This window comes from Panthera leo, chromosome A2 (genome assembly GCF_018350215.1).
Source record: "Panthera leo isolate Ple1 chromosome A2, P.leo_Ple1_pat1.1, whole genome shotgun sequence".
NCBI classification, from domain to species: domain Eukaryota; kingdom Metazoa; phylum Chordata; class Mammalia; order Carnivora; family Felidae; genus Panthera; species Panthera leo.
Window position 1 is genome coordinate 90,305,746 of NC_056680.1, and position 21,733 is coordinate 90,327,478.

At 41.1% G+C, this 21,733-nt stretch overlaps 1 protein-coding gene across 2 annotated transcripts in view; it reads right to left on the reverse strand.

Annotated features, from left to right (window-relative positions):
* ABCB1 (ATP binding cassette subfamily B member 1) overlaps positions 1 to 21,733 on the reverse strand; it is a 217,708-nt gene that overhangs the window by 91,416 nt on the left and 104,559 nt on the right. For both annotated transcript variants that reach the window (XM_042916931.1, XM_042916940.1), the window contains exons 26-28: positions 11,901 to 12,107; positions 8,664 to 8,810; positions 7,578 to 7,751 (exon numbers count right to left, since the gene is read on the reverse strand). In XM_042916931.1, coding sequence (XP_042772865.1) covers positions 7,578 to 7,751; positions 8,664 to 8,810; positions 11,901 to 12,107 — 528 coding nt within the window. The remainder of the gene's footprint in view (positions 1 to 7,577; positions 7,752 to 8,663; positions 8,811 to 11,900; positions 12,108 to 21,733) is intronic.

Genomic DNA, 21,733 nt, shown 5'->3' on the forward strand with positions numbered 1-21,733 from the left:
ATTGTCTATTTCTCCCTTCCTGTCTTGTAGTATTTGCTTAATATGTTAGATTCTCTGATGTTAGGTGCATATGTATTTACAATTATTATATCTTCTTACTGAACTGACCCCTTTATCGTTATATAAAGACCTTCTTTTCTTTTGTTACCGTTTTTGGCTTAGAGTCTATTTTGTCTGATATAAGTACAGCTACCCCTGATTTCTTTTGGTTTCTATTGCATGGAATATCTTTTTCCATCTCTTCACTTTTAGTCTGTGTGTGTCATTAAAGCTGAAGTGAGTCTCTTCATAGGCAGCATAGAGTTGCATCTTGTTTTGTTACTCATCCAACCACTCTATTCTTTTGATTGGAGAATTCAATTTACATTGAATAATTATTGATAGAGAGGACTTGCCATATTATTGTTTCTGGCTGTTTGGTAGTTCCCTTGTTTCTTTCTTCTCTTGCCTTCCTTTGCGAATTGATGATTTTCCATAGTGGTAACTTTTGATTTCCTTCTTTTTATCTTTTGTGACTCTATTGTAGGTTTTTGCTTTGTGGTTGCCATGCGGCTAACATAAAACATCTTATAACAGAGTATTTTACAAAACATACATAAACTAGCATACAAAAATACTAACCTTTTATTGCCCCTTTCTATGTTTTTAATGTCACAAATTACCTCTTTTGCATTATATACTCATTAACAAATTATTACAGCTATATAGTTATTTTAACACTATTGTCCATTAACCTTTATATTAGAGTTAAGCATTTAACACATTTAACCATATTATAGTATTAGAGTATTATAAATTTGACTACATACTTAGCTTTGCCAGTATGTTGTAAATTTTCATATGTTCTCATGTTACTAATTAGCATCATTTCATTTCAGCTTGAAAAACTGTTTTCAGCATTTCTAGTAAGGCAGGTCTAGTGGTGATAAATTCCCTCAGATTTTGTTTGTCTGGGAAAGTCTCTCTCCTTCATTTCTGAAGAACTGTGCCAGACAGGTTGGCAGGGATTTTTTTTTCCAGCACTTGGAATGTATCAGCCCACTGTCTCCTGGCCAACAAAGTTCCTGTTGAAAAACCCAAGGATTAGCCTTATAGGGGCCCCTTGTAAGGTACAAGCTTTTAATTTTTCTCTTCCTACTTTTAAGAGTCTTTGTCTTTAATTTTTGATAGTTTTATTGTAATATGTATGGAAGGGGATCTAAGTTGATTTTATTTGGTGATCTATGAGCTTTGTGAACTTGAATATCCAATTTCTTCCCAGGCTTGGGATGTTCTCAGCTATTATTTTTTTACATAAGTTTTCTGTTCCCTTCTCCCTCTCTTCTCCTTCTGAAACTCTAATGATTCAGAAACTGGTTCCTTTGATGATATTCTATGGATCACATAGGCTTTCTTCACTCTTTTTCATTCATTTTCCTTTGTTCTCCTCTGACTGGATAGTCTCAAAATTGTTGTCTTATTTCTTACAGACTCTTTCTTCTGACTAATCTTTTCTGTTAATGATCTCCATTACATTTTTCATTTCATTCATTATATTCTTCAGCTCCAGAATTTGCTTGGTTCTTTTTTATATTTTCCATCTCTTTGTTAAAATTCTCATTTTGTTTATGTATTGTTTTCTTGGTTTTGTTGAATTATCTTTCCGTGTTATCTTCAAGTTCATCAAATTTCCTTAAAACTGCTATTTTGAAACCGCACTCAGATATCACCTCACGCCAGTCAGAGTGGCCAAAATGAACAAATCAGGAGACTATAGATGCTGGAGAGGATGTGGAGAAACGGGAACCCTCTTGCACTGTTGGTGGGAATGCAAATTGCTGCAGCCACTCTGGAAAACAGTGTGGAGGTTCCTCAGAAAATTAAAAATAGACCTACCCTATGACCCAGCAATAGCACTGCTAGGAATTTACCCAAGGGATACAGGAGTACTGATGCATAGGGGCACTTGTACCCCAATGTTTATAGCAGCACTCTCAACAATAGCCAAATTATGGAAAGAGCCTAAATGTCCAACAAATGATGAGTGGATAAAGAAATTGTGGTTTATATACACAATGGAGTACTACGTGGCAATGAGAAAGAATGAAATAGGGCCCTTTGTAACAACCTGGATGGAACTGGAGAGTGTGATGCTAAGTGAAATAAGCCATACAGAGAAAGACAGATACCATATGGTTTCACTCTTATGTGGATCCTGAGAAACTTAACAGAAACCCATAGGGGAGGGGAAGGAAAAAAAAAAAGAGGTTAGAGTGAGAGAGAGCCAAAGCATAAGAGACACTTAAAAACTGAGAACAAACTGAGGGTTGATGGGGGGTGGAGGGAGGGGAGGGTGGGTGATGGGTATTGAGGAGGGCACCTTTTGGGATGAGCACTGGGTGTTGTATGGAAACCAATTTGACAATAAATTTTATATATTGAAAATAAACCCTGCTATTTTGAATTCTTTACCAGATAAATCACAGAGCTCCATGTCACAGGACCAATTACTGGAAAATTAATTGTGACCCTTTGATGGTGTCATGTTTCCTTGATTTTTCATATTTCTTGAAGTTTTGCATTACTATCTTCCCATGCAAAGTACCAGTCATCTCCAGTCTTTATTAACTGTCATCAGGAGAGAAATATCTTCCCTCAGCTCTGCTAGTAATTTGAAGGTTTCATTAGACTCTCTATGGATACAGCTGATCCACACTTTTTACTCCTTTATTGGAAGAGTTCTTAAGCTTGTGTGCCTTCTCTTGACTCCACACCAGGCCATGTTTTGACTGTCTTCCTTTTGTTTTACTCAAAGTAGCAGTAAAGCTCAAGTTTGTGTCTCTCCCTGGCCCACAGATGCGGGTCAGTCTTCTGTGTATGCTTAATGGCTCTTGCCATCACCTTTGGGAACTTGTACAAAGATCCAGACACAGGACTGGGAGGGGCTATGTGTGTGTGGGTGAAGAACACTAAGTACTAGGGTGCTCCGTGGGCCAGTTGAGGGGATCTGCAAGCAAGGTACTCCTGGTGGCTTGCCGGTGAGTTTCTTGATAGAGTCCGTGACATGCTTAGTAGGATCTGTTTCCCTTCCATGACCTCTGAGAGTCCAATCTGCTGCTCTCTCAGTTTCTTCCCATTTCCTAAAGCCATGCAGCTCTAGATTCAGTCCTCTGGATGAGGCAGAGGAGGTACAGCATTCTGCACAGCTGGGGAAGTCAGGTTCTCATTCACCCTTTCACTTCCCTCCACAAGAGAAGTCTGGGGCTAAGATCTTTCTTGGGCCCTCAGTTATGTTGCCTTGGGAGCAGGGTGGTATAAATCAAATCAAACTGTTCCTCTGACCCTCTCCAATGCATTCAAGCTAGTATTTTTGTTGTTGTTCTAATTTTTTTTTGCTGTAAGTTCTCCTCTGGACTCCTGAACTTCTACAAAGTCTCTCTCATCCATGGGTGACTGTCCAACACAGTGTTTTTTTTCTAGGACTGTGGCTGAGAGGGCTTGGAGACAGTTCACAGGCCACTGCAGCGTCCATAGCCAGGACTAAAATGTGTATGCCTATTTCCTGACACACAAGTCAGTGAGACTCCTCAGGACTGATGGCTTATGGTGCTGGATCTCACAGCTCCCACAGAGGCATTTTTGTCTGTTGATAGGTGCTAAATTATTGTTGTTGAGGTGGAGAGAAAAAAACAAGGGATATTTTTTTATTTTAATTTTTTTAATGTTTGTTTATTTTTGAAGGAGAGAGAGACAGAGTATGAGCAGGGGAGGGGCAAAGAGGGGACACAGAATCTGAAGTGGTCTTCAGGCTCTGAGCTGTCAGCGCAGAGCCCAATGCAAGGCTCGAACTCCTGAGCCGTGAGACCATGACCTGAGCTGAAGTCAGATGCTTAACTGACTGAACCACCCAGGAGTCCTCAAAACAAGGGACATCTTTATTCCACCATGAAACTGCTGTTATTCCTCCAGGGTATTTTATTTTATTACATTTCCTTCATTATTGAGACTGTGCACTTAAAAAAAAAACATATTTCTTTTTGGAAGCAGAAAAGAGCCCAAAGAGCCAAAGAAATCTTGAAAAAGAAAACTGAAGCTGGAGGCATCACAATCCTGGATTTCAAGATGTATTACAAAGCTGTAAGCATCCAGACAGTATGGAACTGGCACAAAAACAGACATTCAGATCAATGGAACAGAACAGAGAACCCAGAAATGGACCCACAAATGTATGGCCAACTAATCTTTGACAAAGCAGTAAAGAATACGCAATGGAATAAGGACAGTCTCTTCATCAAATGGTGCTGGGAAAACTGGACAGCGACATGCAGAAAAATGAACCTGGACCACTTTCTTACACTATATACAAAAATAAACTCAAGATGGATGAAAGACCTAAATGTAGGAAGCAAGCCATCAAAATCCTAGAGAAGAAAGCAGGCAAAAACCTCTTTGACCTCAGCAGCAGCAACTTACTCAACACATCTCCGGAGGCAAGGGAAACCAAAGCACAAATGAACTATTGGGACCTCATTAAAATAAAAAGCTTTTGCATAGCAAAGGAAACAATCAGGAAAACTAAAAGGCAACTGATGGGATGGGAGAAGATCTTTGCAAATGACATATCAGATGAAGGGTTAGTATCCAAAATCTTTAAAGAACTTCTCAAACTCAACACCCCAAAAACAAATAATCCAGGGAAGGAATGGGCAAAAGACAGGAAGGAACAGACACTTCTCCAAAGAAGACATCCAGATGGCCAACTGACACATGAAAACATGCTCAACATCACTCATCAGGGAAATACAAATCAAAACCACAATGAGATACCACCTCATACCTATCAGAATGGCTAACATTAACAACTCAGGGAACAAGACATGTTGGCAAGGATGCGCAGAAAGAGGATCTCTTTTGCACTGCTGGTGAGAATGCAAACTGGTGCAGCCACTCTGGAAAACAGTATGTAGGTTCCTCAAAAAATTAAAAATAGAACTACCTTACAACCCAGCAATTGCACTACTAGGTATTTACCCAAGGAATACAGATGTGCTGTTTCGAAGGGGCACACGTACCCCAATATTTATAGCAGCGCTATCGACAATAGCCAAAGTATGGAAAAAGCCCAAAGGTCCATCGACAGATGAATGGATAAAGGAGATGTGGTGTATACACACACACACACACACACACACACACACACACACACACAATGGAGTATTACTTGGTAGTCAAAAAGAATGAAATCTTGCCATTTGCAACCATGTGGATGGAACTAGAAGGTATTAGGCTAAACGACATTAGTCAGAGAAAGATAAATATCCTATGACTTCACTCATATGAGGACTTTAAGATACAAAACATGAACATAAGGGAAGGGAAGCAAAAGTAATATATAAAAACAGGAAAGGGGACAAAACATAAGAGACTCAGAAATATGGAGAAGAAACTGAGGGTTACTGGAGGGGTTATGGGAGGGAGGATGGGCTAAATGGGTAAGGGGCACTAAGGAATCTACTCCTGAAATCATTGTTGCACTATATGCTAACTTGGATGTAAATTAAACAATAAATTAAAAAAATGTATTTCTTCTTGGGAATTACCTGATCACGTCCTTTGCCCATTTTTCTTTGGAGGTGATGGCATTTTTTTTTCCTTTTAAAATTCTTTATGGGGTGCCTGAGTGGGTCTGTCATTGAGCATCTGACTCTTGATTTCCAACTCAGGTTGTGATCTCATAGTTCATGAAATCAAGCCCAGTGTAGGGCTCTGCGGAGACAGTGCAGGGCCTGCTTGGAATTCTCTCTCTCCCTCTCTCTGCCCCTCCCCTGCTCTCTCTCTCTCAAGATAAATAAACATTAAAAAAATTCTTTATATAGTAAGGTTATCAAGTCTTTTTTTTTTAATTTATTTTGAGAAAAAGAGTCAGAATGTGAGTGGGGGAGGGGCAGAGAGAGAGGGAAACAGAATCTGAATCTGATGCAGGGCTCAAACTCACAAGTGTCAGATTATGACCTGAGCAGAAGTGGGACACTCAACCAACTGAGCCATGCAGCTGACCCATCAAGTCTTTTCAATAAATATGGTAAATACTCTTCCCCAGCTGGTCTTTCAATCTTATTTTCAACCTTATTTGTAGTGGTTTTTGTTGTTGTTGTTGTTGCTGTAGTCAGAATATCATTCTTTTGTGCTATTTTATTTTTTTATTGTGTTTGCATACATCTGCCACCAGAAGGATCAGCTTTGGAAGCAACCAATTATCAGGAAAAGTGACTCATTACCAAAACAGAAAAAGAGTTACTGCATTTTTTAAAATGCAAAAATAGGGGCACCTGGGTGGCTCAGTCAGTTGAGCATCCAACTCTTTAATTTTTTTAATGTTTATTTATTATTATTTTTTTAATGTTTATTTTTGAGAGAGACAGAGAGTGACAGACAGACAAGCGTGAGCGGGGGAGGGGCAGAGAGAGAGGGAGACACAGAATCTGAAGCAGGCTCCAGGCTCTGAGCTGTCAGCACAGAGTCTGACATGGGGCTCAAATTCGCAGACTATAAGATTATGACCTGAATTGAAGCTGGATGCTTAACCAACCAACTGAGCGACCCAGGCACCCCCAGCATCCAACTCTTAATTTTGGCTCAAGTCACAATCCCAGGGTTGTGAGATCAAGCCCCGTGTCAGGCTCTGTGCTGACAGCTCAGAGCCTGGAGCCTGCTTCAGATTCTGTGTCTCCCTCTCTCTGCCCCTCCCTGATTCACTCTCTTCCTCTCAGGGAAAAAAAAATTAAAATCTCGTAAGAGCCCTTTATCAGAGCAAGGCAAAATGTTTGATGTGTATCAGAGTAGACACTTAACAACTGTGCATCCTTGGCTGCACTCCCACCTCTAAAATTCTGTATTGATGTATGTGGTTGGTTTAAGAGCCATCATAATGTGGAAACGTAAGAACCAGTAGGATCAAGCCCACAAAGCATGAAAGCAGATGGTTCTGTAGGACCCAGTGTGAATAGACATGTATAATAGGGATTATTTACACTATTTAACATTCTCACAATTAATGGGAGTTTTTAAAAGAAGTCTTTTTTTTTTTTTTTTTTCAAATGCAGACATAATCTTCAATATTCCAGTTGGGAGATGATCATTTACAAGCATTTCAGACAAGATGACTGTGCTCATACAAAAGTTTAGTTTTATTATAGCACTTTATGCAAACATTCAGCACTTTTTGCCACTTCTATTATCTTTCAGCAAGGCAGTAAGTTACAAATAAGAAAATATAAACAAAAATTACACTATTTATTAACAAATTCTACTTTGAATTATTCTACAAATTTTTATAATGCAATTAACACCAGTGTTTTATTCCTTTCAATAATATTTCTTTCGATTCCTTTAATGATAAAGCCTGAGGGCTCTGAACTTGGTGGAATGATCTTCAGCTGTGGAAGGAAATGTTAAACAGATAATTCTACATAGCGTTTCCAGTGACGCGCTCGCTTTTTTAACTTTGATTAAATGCCATATTTTAACACAAATAGAAAATATTTATATGGTCGTAAGGTCACAGTTCACTAGCGCTTTGCTCCAGCCTGGACACTGACCATGGAAAAGTAGATGCCTTTCTGAGCCAGCAGCTGTTGATGTGTGCCATGCTCCTTGACCTTGCCATTCTGAAACACCACTATTAGGTCTGCGTTCTGGATGGTGGACAGGCGGTGAGCGATCACGATGCAGGTGCGGCCTTCTCTGGCTTTGTCCAGGGCTTCTTGGACAACCTGATCAGTAACCACATACATTAATGCTGGTAAAAAAACAGTCCTCTCCTTTCTTCCTTCATAAGGCTCACTCTCTTCCAACAATAGGTCCTCCTATTTTAATAATGGTATCAGTGAAATATAACAGAATTTACAAAGCCAGGAAGCTGTCATATCAGGAGATAATCCTAGTGTGGATTAGTTCTGAGGCAGGAGTTATCTGTTTTCAAAGTTATGACAATAAATGCAGTCTGTCCGGTCATTTAAAAACGTGTACAGGTGTGTCCACCCACACAACATCCTTCAAAGCCACCCTCCAGTCCAGCAATAAAGCAAATTCAGGAAGACTGAGCATAGGCTGAACTTCTGGCATTTTTAAGACAGTATATGGCTCAGAATTAACTTGTCTTTCAGATACCTGAATACTCAACTTTTTCTTAAACTGAAAATGATTACTAATATGTATCTTAAGATCCCATCAGCTTTTGCACCGTATTAACCTCCTGCTTTTTTATATAGTTGCTGAGGAGATGCCACCAGTAGAAATAGGAAATTGGCTTCCTGACACAGCTTCGTAGGTCAAAACAGAGATCCAGGGCTGCTTTTTGGAGCCTAAGTGCTGTAAGACTGATTTCCCCTACTTCATCTTGTTCTCTTGAATAACAGCCACAGAAAGTGTTTAAATTCTGCTGACAGCAGACATAAATAACGATCAACGTATCTGGGCTGAATTTTGTTCTCTACTGTGGAAGACAGAAGCATAAATGTAAAACATTTTTAAAAAAATTTTTTTCAATCTTTATTTTTGAGAGACAGAGAGAGAGAGAGAGAGAGAGAGACAGAGTGCGAGTGGGGGAGGGGCAGAGAGAGAGGGAGATAAATGTAAACCTTTTAAGGACAACCAATTCGAGTGCAAATGAATTAAATTCTTACCTTTTCACTTTCTGTATCCAGAGCTGATGTAGCTTCATCCAAAAGCAAAATACGAGGCTGTCTCACAAGGGCACGAGCTATTGCTATGCGCTGCTTCTGGCCACCAGAGAGCTGGGTTCCTTTGTCTCCTACTCTGGTGTTATATTTCTGTGAATAGGGTTTTGTTATTATGAAACATAGAACTGATAATTCTAAAGAAGAGTTTGCTCGGAGAAAACAGGACAACTACTACCATAAACACACACAATAAATTTAAGTTCAGAAGCTGAGAATGGGTTCATAGAGAATTAAATGACAAAAATGGAGCTCTAAACGGCAGGTTTGATCTCTCTTCTTGAAAACAGACATTTGGGTTTTAGAGGTTATGTTTTTGTGTAAACAAGCCGATAAATTTATCAGGAAGAATACTTTTATAATGTTAGTATCTTCCAGTCTTCTGATTTCATTATATTTGGGACAAAGATTGGTTTTGATGAAAGAAATCTGACTTGTACAGGCCATGCAGAAATAAATGAAGCTCATCTTACAACCAGCAGGTGGTGCTCTCTGCATTATTTTAAAGTCAGGGAGGGAAGCAATTCTTGGGATGCTAGCCTTTTGGTATCTGTTTTTATGAACTATCTTCTAATGCTTCAATACTTTTAATGGATGGTAAGGAATTCCACTTTGATATCTAACTTTAAAAGCTAAAATCTCTAAAATTTTTTGATTTCAGAGTTCTTCCAAAGTTCTTCAGATACAGTTTCCCACAGTAGGTAATTGTCATTAACTATTCAATAGGAGGATAGGAACAGGAGTTATGAGGATATATAAGGGAGAGGAGGAACAAGAAACGACAGCATGCACAACCTAGAAAACAATACTGTGGGCTCTGATCCTGCATCCAGAATTTGACTCAACAATTCATGTTCTATACAGGATTGCCTATTTTTATTTGCTTTACCTGGTAACCCTAGTTCAATGGCACTCAGATTGAGATGTCCACGTGCAGATGGAGTCAGAGGACCCCAGGTGAGGCTCCAGCAGATGCTTTTGACCGGCTCCATCCCGGAGCTGCAGGTGCCTCAGAAGGCAGGAGCCACAGGGTACCTGGCTGACTCAATCAGTTAAGTGTTCGACTCTAGACTTCCATTCAGGTCACATCACACAGTTCGTGGGGTCAAGCTCTACATCAGGCTCTGTGCTGACAATGAGGAGCCTGCTTGGGATTCTCTCTCTCTCTCTCTCTCTCTCTCTCTCTCTCTGCCCCTCCCCCACTCACACTCTCTCAAAAATAATTAAACATTAAGAAAAAAAGGTGGCAGGAGCAATGAAGTGTGTCCCATGTGAGTGCAGGCATTCTCAAGTTGTACTGAGCCAATATGGATCTTGTTGAAGCAGGCAAAGGCAGGGCCGTCACCCTGAAGGAAGCTGGTAACCAGACTAGCTTCTTGCAGGGTGAGGAATTCCTAGTAGGAAACACTCAGGTAAAGAAGTGGGTTCTTGGGCAGAAAAAATAAGACTTAAGGAGTTCTGCCTTCTGTTTGTGCATCTAGACACCGAGGGAAAGAATCATGACCCCTATAGGTGTGTGCTCTGTGTGCGAGAGCCCAGGAGCCCAGAAAGGTTGGGTTCCTCTGGTAGACAGATAATGAATGCCAGAGGACAAGGTATGTTTAATAAGCTAGTTAGTATTTACTCTCTGTGTTTGTCTTTGTTAACCACTAGCCCAGTGGCTCTCAAAGTGCAACCTGGTAACTGGGCCATTAAAACACACGTTGCTAAACTGTACCTCCAAAGTTTCTGATGCAGCAGCTCTAATATGATGGTCAATGCCCATACTTTAGAACATACTTAATGACAGATCACTAGTAAAGGGGGTTGAAGCTATATCTTTCAAGTTTTCTAGCCTTGGGAAGGACCAATTATCCACAGCTGGGCGAGAAGGTTAAAAGGATGGAAGAGGGGGAGCCTGGGTGGCTCAGTTGGTTGAGTGTCTGACTTCGGCTCAGGTCATGATCTAGTGGTTCATGAGTTCAAGCCTCTTGTCGGGCTCTGGGCTAACAGCTGAGGGCTTGGAGCCTGCTTCAGATCCCCCCCCCCCCCCCACTCTCTCAAGAATAGATAAACATTAAAAAAAATTTTTTTTAATTAAAAAAAGGAGGGTAGAGGGACAATTCCTCCGGAGGTCTATGATGTGGTGGCAGAAGTTATTGGAAGAAGAGCTTCAGGTAAAGGAAACCTTGGGAAACAGAGCCAGCTGTTTTTGCCACCCTTCTGCATAAGGAGATTGCCTTCTGCTGGTTTGAGGCTACTGAGCTTTATTTTTAGGGGTGCTTCCTAATAAGAAAACTAGTAATAATGGGAGGGGGTATAGATATACCAGATCAAGGTGACTTCAAAACGCAGAACCTGGGGCACCTGGGTGGCTCAGTCAGTTAAGCGTCTGACTCTTGGTTTCAGCTCAGGTCATGATCTCAGGGTTCATGGGATCGAGCCCCACACTGGGTTCTTTGCTGACAGCACAGAGCCTGCTTGGGATTCTGTCTCCTTCTCTTTCTGCCCCTCCCCTGCTCTCTCTCTCTCTTAAAAAAATAAAATAAATAAATAAACATTAAAAAAAAAAAAAAAAAAACAACGCAGGACCTAAGGGGCTTAAGGTAATGCAAGAGGTTCCTTTTATCTAACTTCCCAGGAAGAATTTAGAGGGCATCCACAGACGACAGCCCTGGGAGCCCCAAAGAAGGTTTCAATAATCAACCCTATAAGCAGAGACTGGGACCCATGAAATGTGCAATGGTGAGAGATTACATGTTACAACATCCACTCCAAGGGCTCAGCTCTTTTCAGGGAGAGCCTTCTTTCTGACATGGGCTCAGTTCTCCAGCCTGGCCCAACTCCACCCAGGTAGGTTTGCAGCTTGGGGGAGAGCAGCAAGGAGGCAGACGGAAGGCAGAAATTGGGGTAGAGGGGCTTGTGCCTGCTCCTGCAAGCCCTATGCTTAGTCTCAGAGGGAAAGGCCTGCCCCAGATATGCACTGTTCAGTCAGGCTTGCTCACAGGGAGAGCTAGTTGGGTAATCAGGCAAACATAATAGCAAATGGGGATACAAAGTGTGGGTAGATGTTGTGTACAGGTGGGTGTGTATTTTGGTTGCTCACTTCTCTTCACCTTTGGGAAACCAGGCCTATAGAAATCAAACTGTGGGTCAGGGAGGCTGCCACAGGCTCCTGGGCTCCTAATCTGGAGAAAGACTTACGTCAGGCAGTGTCTCAATGAAGGGGTGGATGTTGGCCTCCTTGGCCGCGCGCACAATCTCTTCTTGTGACACCACCCGGCTGTTGTCTCCGTAAGCAATGTTCTCACCAATGCTGCAGTCGAACAGGATGGGCTCCTGGGACACGATGCCCATGTGTGCTCGGAGCCACTGGACATTCAGGTGCTTTATCTCTTTGCCATCAATTAGCTGAAAATGAGAGTTCACAGAAAACTTCAGGACCAGCACATTTTTAACTTAGCAAAATCAGTATTGTTATTTCATACATTAAAATTGCCAAGTTACCGTGGGACACCGTTTTTGTTGCTGAGTTTGGACCATCAAAATTAACTAAACGAGATCATGGCTGTATGTTCTGATGAACTGCCATGTTTCTTCTGTTTTAACCCTGGTTTCCGATACATGAATGTGGTAGGCGGGATAATGCCTGCCCTCCAAGATACCCACGTTCTAACCCACGAAACCACTGAATGTTAGATCACATGGCAAAAGGGAATTAAGGTGTAAGGTTGCTCATCAGGTGATCTCAATATGAGAAGATGATCTGGGATTATCCAGATGGGTCCAAAGTAATCATGAGGGTCTTTGAGCAAGAGGGAGGCAGGACAGTATCAGAGTGATGCAATATGACAAACACTCAAGTTGTCATTGTTGGCTTTAATATCGAGGAAGGGGCCAGGAGCTAGAAAAAGTAAGAAAAGAGTCCCTTTAAGCCTCCAGAAGGAACACAGCCCCAGTAACACTTTGATTTCAGCCTGGTGAAATCCATTTTAGACATCCGACTTCCAGAATTTGTAAGGTAATAAGTTTATGTTGTTTTATGCCACTGAATTTACTGGCACCCTCATTCTTATCTATCAATTTTTCACAAGAAATGTAGCTGAGATTAAACTGGAAGTAAGTAACTACTGTGAGCACTCAATAGGTTTTGAGGTCAGGTTTCTAAGAATCAGGTTTTGGTAGAATGGGATGCAGCAGTTAAATGGAATAGAAGTGTGTGTGGGAGGTGGCTGCTGTATCTGTAAGTAGTTGTTGATCTTGGGGAAATGAATTAATTTCTCTGACCATTTTGTTGTGGGTAAGACAGGTATTATGATAATAATTCCTATACTCATAAAACTAAGGACATGAGATTATGTCTGGACCTTATTCAGCACAGTGCTGGGTAAGTGCTCAAAGATTGTCAGAGACTGGTAACTCTGTGCCACTGTCACTGAACACTGTCATAGCCACTGTGTCACTATCTATCCATACAGTGGATGGACAGAGGCCTGGAGGGGGTGGGGGATGAAAGGGTGGACAGACATCTACAATGCTGAGCCAATGGAGTAAGAAGGAGAAGCTATCTCTTCTCTAAGTGACCTGGCTCCCTGGGTTGCTCTGCAGAAGCCTGGAGATCTACTTTGCAAGAGAACTCTGGTATTCAGGTGAGAGAGCTATTCATCCCCTCTGAAGAAGACATCAGTGACTCAGCTTCAAGCTCTGCTCAGAGTGATGGTGACTATATCCTGAGCTGTATATGCTCTTGGGTCCCATGTGCCTGGCTTGGTGCCCCTAGGAGACAGCTGGCCAGGGGTAGGGTGCAATCTTTGCTGCAGGAACACGGCTTCTGGTTGTGAAGCTGGCATGTGTGGGGATAGAAACAAAGCCATGACCTTGTTAGTAACAAGCCCAGTTGCCATGGAGACTATTCCAGCATCTGTGTTCCAGGCTTTCTTACAGTGTTAAGTGAAGGTGGGAAGTAGAAGGTGGAGAGAGGCAATAAAGACTATACAAGGATGTGGCAAAACAGCAGGTCTTGTTAGATCGAACACTGTACTTGAGAAATGGAAATTTCAGGAAACAAGGAGTGGTTTAATTTTTTTTCCAAGCTTATGCTCCTGGGAAGGAAACGGACATTGCCTAACTAATATAATTAGACAAATGTGAATGATCCCATCACGTTTTAATGAGTTTCCCTATCACACTGAATACAGTAACACTCTTGGCTCTCTTCATCCCCACATGATACACTGGAATTAGAAACTACTTAAAACCTGTTTCTGTAGAGAAAACATTTAGAAATCTAAAGATAAAAGAGATCAGTACAGAGGTTATTTGGCTGAGGCATGGGTGAAGGTCTAAGGGAAGACCAAGGAACTCTGGGGAATCAGTGAACACTGTTCAAAAGACACTGGCCTAAATAAAAACTTAATGAGGAAAGTAAACACAATGGTAATAATGAGATCAAGCCAGATTAAAATGACTAGCTATCTCTATTCCAGACTGTTCAATGTACTGCTTTCATCAGCACAATCAAATATGTGTTATTCTGCTATATATGTTTAACTCTGAAATCACGATTACAGATAAATTATTGAGCACTGGCTATATTATAGGTCCTGTGATAAGCTTGTCTCATGCATTCTCTTGTTTAAACTTCACAACATCCCTTGTGAGGTAGGCGTGGTTTTAGTCTCCATTTTACAGATTCAAAAAAAAAGCCAAGTGATACGCATGAGATCACACAATAACCAGAGGAGCTAGGATTGAATGTGTATACACTACAGGTTCGGTTTTGGTAACACAGTGTCTTATAATTGAAAGATTCCTTCTGTCCTCCTTCTAAGAGGAATATCCCATGTTAGCCCTGGCACCTACCCGCTAATACCCAGACTAGGACAACAGGCTTCTGACAACAGTGCATGGCATGGACTAGAGAAGGGAAAAGAAAAGGTTGGGCAAGACTCAGACCACAAGCAATTTTACAGTGAAGCTAATGAAGTTCAGCTTCAAGGATCCTAATCTGCAGGTAATTGCTGGGAGCTGAACCGTGTTCTGGGAGGGGGCAGGGTGGGGGAACAGCGGAAGGCCAGGCTGCAGTTAGGAATCTTCCAGGTGAATATTTATGATAACCTGTCTAAAGAGAAAAGGGACCTGAATCTTTAAGGTTTCGATATTTTGTTGTGATTTGTTTTATTAGAAGTAAATATTCACTTTTATACCTAATTTTGCATTCATAACTTTGCATTCTTTTATGGAGAGTCCCTAAAAATGTAGAACCTTCATGCCCCCAAAAACCTGAAACCTCCCCTCTGTACAATTTGGTGGCTTCATTTTGCAAGAGTCTTCAAAATTTAACCTACATCTTTCAAATTTATGAGCTCAGTGGCTCTCAAATGATGGTTGGCACCAGAATCACCTGGGAAAATTGTAAAAATTAATGGACCAGATCCTGACCTACTGGAATGAGCCAGGGTGTTCTTTAGTAGTTCTGTAAACCATTCTGATGGTTTGAGAACCACAGCTCAGGTCACTGTTTCTCAAAGTATAATTCAAGGCCCACTGATGGTCATGAGGATTTCCTGACCTCAGGGTCACATCCTTCCTTAAGTTCTTATAATCAATCATGCTCAGATCCACACACATTTTTACATGGCAACAAGAGCTACTTACTCGTAACCTACTGAGTTATTAAGGGTTACTAATTAATGGTCATTAACAAAACGGCACATGGACTCGTGTGTCTTGAGGACACTTCCACTATGAAGTCTGGCTTCTATGCAAAACTTGGCAGTACTTCAAAGCTCTAGCACAAATGTACAGGAGCAGATAATAGTGTTCCTTAAATAGGTAAGAACACTTGGTTTTCCTTGCATTGTCAGTGTTGTCTTGAGATGGTTATTGTCCGAGGCCCTCAGCATTCATTTCCATATTCCTCTGTACTACCTTTCTAGATAGGAAGGGCCAGAAGGCCAAAAACTATTTCTGAGACTCCCTTTTGGCTCTGGAAGTAATGGAGGTTATGCCAGTGAGATGCACTGTGCAAAATCTGTAAGGTATAGGCTCTCTTTAGCAGCAACAGTAAACTAACCCATGTGACCATGAATACAGTAGAGAGGCCATGACATTTTTGTTCTTCCTAAATGGGTTATAATTTGAAAGTTTAAGGATCAGATCTTTCATTAAATCTGCTACTACGGCCCAAATAGGCTATATGGATATATGGACGTTAGAGGAAATCACCTATCAATGTAGCTCACATTATCTCTTGCATCAAATGACATCTTGACTGCTCACCCCCTCAGCCTCATTCAATGGCTCTGTTTATCTCTTAAGAAACAGCTCTAGGTGGAGGGGCCAATATGGTAGAGAAGTAGGGAGATCCATACTTCCTGCGTCTCTCAAACAAAGAAGGGTTGAAGCCAAAGGACTCTGAACCCCAAAAGTCTGGAAGAAAAGAGACTGAGTCTAACAGGGAGACATCAGGACAACCAGACGGTCCATAGGTGGGTGACTGTGAACGGCAGGACATAAAACGGGCCGTGTAGGCATGGAGGAGAAGGATCCCCTTCTGCAGAGAGACAAAGGGAAAAGAAAGAGTGTCTCGGGAAGCATAGGACTGTATGTGAACGAGAGAAAAACCTTTGACAGGGACGGAGAGGAATCCCATCTCTAACTGCAGGGCTTTCTCCAGATTGGGGCTGGCTGCCCTATTCGTGCACTTGGGGAAAAGGGGAGCCACCCCCGGGTTCAGTGGTAGATTAGGGGCACAGTCCACAATAGGAGAAAGTGGTCACCTCCCTGAAGTGCTGCTGCACGGGACAAAACCAGCTGGGACCACATATCAGCATAGAGAAGCGCTTCCCCAGTGCCAAGGCGCACAGAGCACAAGTTTAAATCCCAGCCAAGTGCCAGGGCATGGGAGTCGATGGAGCGAGACAGACTGCCCCATCTGCACCAGCAGCACAGTGAGGACGACTCCAACAGAGTGATTTGGGACACTAGGTGAGTGAAGAAGAGACTGGGGGGGGGGGTTGCCATTTTTCTCCCCACCACCACCAAGGCAGGGCCTCAGGGATCAGTCCTCAGGGCCCACAGTGGAGGCGGACCTGCCTACACCAAACCATGTCCCTCCATCCCAGGTAACTGTGTGTCTACTGGAGCGGGATAGACGCTGAGGAACCAGATGGCCCCCTCCTCCAGACCAGCACTGCTGAATTGCCTGGATTAATTCTAGGACAATTCTTGTGACTCAGTATATTCTTCCTTCCTTTTCTCCTTCTTATTTCTTCCCTCCTCTAGGCTGGATATTCCAGTTGTTGGTTTGTTTAAGCAGACATACTTAATCCATTCCCCTGATACATGTTCTACACCTCCTTCTTTACTTTCTGTTCTCTCTCTGGAATAATCAAGCCGTATAGTTTCTCTGTCTGGGTAACTTTATCTTCCTTTCTTTTTCCCTCCTCCTTCTTTATTTTCCTTTCTCTCTCTCTGGATTAAGCTGTTTAGTCTCTCTGCCTGGTCAATGTTTATTGTTTTCTCCCTCCCCCCCCCCCCCCACCAACCCCAGTCATTTCTCTCTTTGTATATGCTCTTCCATCAGCTCTACCCTGTTCTTTACTTATAGCTGGTGTTTCTGGTTTTTCGCTTTTGCATTGTTTGTTTGTTTTATTTGTCTCGTGTTTGTGTGTTTTTGTTTCCTGTTTGTCTGTTTGTTTTCCTTTCTAGGGCTACTTCAAGGAACAAATCAAAGCACACCTGGTGGAGGGTCCAAAAGATCATTACAAGTAGGGAAATAAAATTACCAAAGTCACAACAGAGAACAAGTAACACTCCCCAAAAAACACCTCCTGAAGGGCCAGGCCCTGGACAGTGTATGACCCCCTTTAATATAGCAGTGCTCACAGGTGCAGAGCACATAACAAGCTTTTAAAACTCATAAGGGACAGAAAACTAGCCAAAATGATGAAACAGACGAATTCTCCTCAAAAGAAATTCCAGGAAGAAGGGACAGCTAAAGAATTGATCAAAACAGATATAAACAATGTAACTGAACAAGAATTTAGAATAATAGTCATAAGACTAATCACTGGGCTTCAAAAAAGCATAGAAGACAGCAGAGAATTTATTGCTGCAGAGATCAAGGAACTAAAAAATAGTCATGATGAATTAAAAATGCTATAAATTAGGTGCAAAATAAAATGGAGATGGCCACAGCATGGATTGAAGAGGGAGAGGGGAGAATAGGTGAATTAGAAGATAAAATTATGGAAAAGAGGAAGCTCAGAAAAAGAGAGATAAAATAATCCAGGATCACGAGGAGAGAATTAAAGAACTAAGTGATTCAATCAAGTGGAACAATATCAGTATCATAGGAATTCCAGAAGAAAAAGAGAGAGAGAGAAAGGGGCTGAAGGCATACTTGAACAAATCATAGCTGAGAACTTCCCCAATCTGGGGAAGGGAACAAACAGTGAAATCCAAGAGGCACAGAGAACTCCCTTCAGACTAACTTGAATCAATCTTCTGCCTGACATATGGTGAAACTGGCAAAATAAAAGGATAAAGAGAGAATTCTGAAAACAGCTAGAGATAATTGGTCTTAACATACAAAGGTAGACGCATAAGACTAGTGACAGACCTATCTAATGAAACTTGGCAGGCCAGAAAGGAATGGCAGGAAATCTTCAATGTGATGAACAGGAAAAATATGCAGCCAAGAATCCTTTATCCAGCAAGCCTGTCATTCAGAATAGAAGGAGAGAGAAGGTTTTCCCAAACAAACGAAAAGTGAAGGAATTCATCACCACTAAACCAGCCCTACAAGAGGTCCTAAGGGGGACCCTGTGAGTGGAATGTTGCAAGGACCACAAAGTACCAGAAACATCATCACTACAACTATGAAACCTACAGATAACCCAATGACTCTAAACCCTTATCTTTCAATAAAAACAGTGAATGTAAAGGGACTAAATGCTCCAATCAAAAGACACAGGGATATCAGAATGGTTAAAAAGACAAGGCCTATCTATTTGCTGTCTACAAGAAACCCATTTTAGACCTGAGGACTGAAAGTGTGGGGATGGAGAACTATCATGCTACTGCAAGTCAAAAGAAAGCTGGAGTAGCCATACTTATAGCAGACAAACTAGACTTCAAAGGCTGTAACAAGAGATGAAGAAGGGCATTATATGATAATTACAACATCTATCCATCAGGGAGGCCTAACAATTATAAATGTCTATGCTCCGGATTCAGAAGCACCCAAATATAGAAAACAATCACAAACATGGCCAATCTTATTGGTAACAAAGTGGTAATTGCAAGGGACTTTAATATTGCACTTACATCAATGGACAGATCATCTAGACAGAAAATCAGTAAAGAAACAAGGGCCCCGAATGATACACTGGACCAGATGGACTTGACAGATATATTTAGAACTCTACATCCTAAAGCAGCAGAATATACTTTCTTCTCGAGTGCACATGGAACATTCTCCAAGACAGATCACATACCGGGTCATAAATAGCCCTCAATAAATATAAAAGAATTGAGACCATACCATGCACACTTTCAGATCACAATGCTATGAAACTTGAGATAAACCACAGGAAAAAGTCTGGAAAACCTCCAAAATCATGAAGGGTAAAGAACATCCTACTAAAGAATGAATTGGTCAGTCAGGCAATTAGAGAAGAAATTTAAAAATATATGGAAACAAATGAAAAAAGAAAACACAACAATCCAAAACCTTTGGGATGTGCCAAAGGCAGTCCTAAGAGGAAAATACATTGCAATCCAGTCCTATCTCAAGAAATAAGAAAAATCCCAAATACAGAATCTAATAGCACACCTAAAGGAACTAGAAGCAGAACAGCAAAGACACCCCAAGCTCAGCAGAAGATGAGAAATAAGAAAGATCAGAGCAGAAATAAACAATATAGAATAAACAAAAACAAAACAAACAACAACAAAAAAAACCAAACCGTAGAACAGATCAATGAAACCAAGAGTCAGTTTTTTGAAGAAATAAACAAAATTCATAAAACTCTAGCCAGGCTTCTCAAAAAGAAAAGAGAGAGGACCCAAATAGATAAAATCATGAATGAAAATGGACTTATTACAACCAACCCTCAGAACTATAAGCAATTATCAGGGAATACTATGAAAAACTATATGCCAACAAACTGGACAATCTGGAAGAAAGGGACAAATTCCTAAACACCCACACACTAGCAACACTCAAACAGGAAGAGATAGAAAACTGGAACAGACCCATAACCAGCAAAGAAATTGAACTGGTTATCAAAAATCTCCCAACAAATAAGAGTCGTGGACCAGATGGCTTCCCTGGGGCATTCTACCAGACATTTAAAGCAGAGTTAATACCTATCCTTATCAAGTTCTTCCAGAAAATAGAGATGGAAGGAAAACTTCTGGACTCATTCTATGAAGCCAGCATTACTTTGATTCCCAAACCAGACAGAGACCCAGCAAAAAAAGAAAACTACAGGCCAATATCCCTGGTGAATATGGATGCAAAAATTCTCAAGAAGATACTAGCAAATCGAGTTCAACAGCATATAAAAAGAATTATTCACCATGATCAAGTGGGATTCATTCCTGGACTGCAAGGCTGGTTCAATATTTGCAAATCAATCAATGTGATACATCACATTAATAAAAGAAACGGTAAGAACCTTAGGATCTTGTCAATAGATGCAGAAAAAGAACGTGACAAAATACAGCATCCTCTCTTGACAAAAACTCTTAAGAAAGTAGGGATAGAAGGATCATACCTTGAGATCAGAAAAGCCATATATGAAAGACCCAACTCTAATATCATCCTCAATGGGGAAAAACTGAGAGCTTTCCCCCTGAGATCAGGAACACGACAGGATGTCCACTCTTACCACTGTTGTTTAACACAGTGTTGGAAGTCCTAGCATCTGCAATCAGACAACAAAATGAAATAAAAGGCATCCAAATTGGCAAAGATGAAGTCAAAGTTTCACTCTTCGCAGACAACATGATACTCTACATGGCAAACCTAACAGACTCCACCAAAAGCCTGCTAGAATAGATACATGAACTCAGCAAAGTTGCAGGGTACAAAATCAATGTACAGAAATCAGTTGCATTTTTATACACCAATAATGAAGCAACAGAAAGAGAAATAAAGAAACTGATCCCAATTACAATCTCACCAGGAACCATAAAACACCTAGGAATAAACCTAACCAAAGATGTAAAAGATGTATGCTGAAAACTATAGAAAGAGCTTATGAAGGAAGCTAAAGAAGACACAAAGAAATGGAAAAACATTCCATGCTCATGGATTGGAAGAATAAATATTGTTAAAATGTCAATACTACCCAAGGCAATCTACACATTCAACGTAATCCCAATCAAAACTGCACCAGCATTCTTCTCAAAGCTAGAACAAGCAATCCAAAAATTTGTATGGAGCCATAAAAGACCCCGAATAGCCAAAGTAATTTTGAAGAAGGCCAAAGCAGGAGGCATCACAATCCCAGACTTCAGCCTCTACTACAAAGCTGTAATCATCAAGACAGCATGGTATTGGCACAAAAACAGACAAATAGACCAATGGAATAGAATACAGAACCCAGAATTGGACCCACAAATGTATGACCAACTGATCTTTGACAAAGCAGGAAAGAGTATCTAATGGAAAAAAGACAGTCTCTTTAACAAATGGTGCTGGGAGAACTGGATGGCGACATGCAGAAGAATGAAACTAGATCACTTTCTTACACCATACACAAAAATATACTCAAAATGGATGAAAGACCTGAATGTGAGACAGGAAACCATTAAAGCCCTAGAGGAGAAAGCAGGCAACAACCTCTTTCACCTCAGCCGCAGCAATTTCTTACTCGACAGATCTCCTAAGGCAAGGGAATTAAAAGCAAAAATGAACTACTGGGACCTCATCAAGACAAAAAGCTTCTACACTGCAAAGAAAACAATCAACAAACCTAAAAGGCAACCGATGGTATGGAAGAAGATATTTGCAAATGACATAT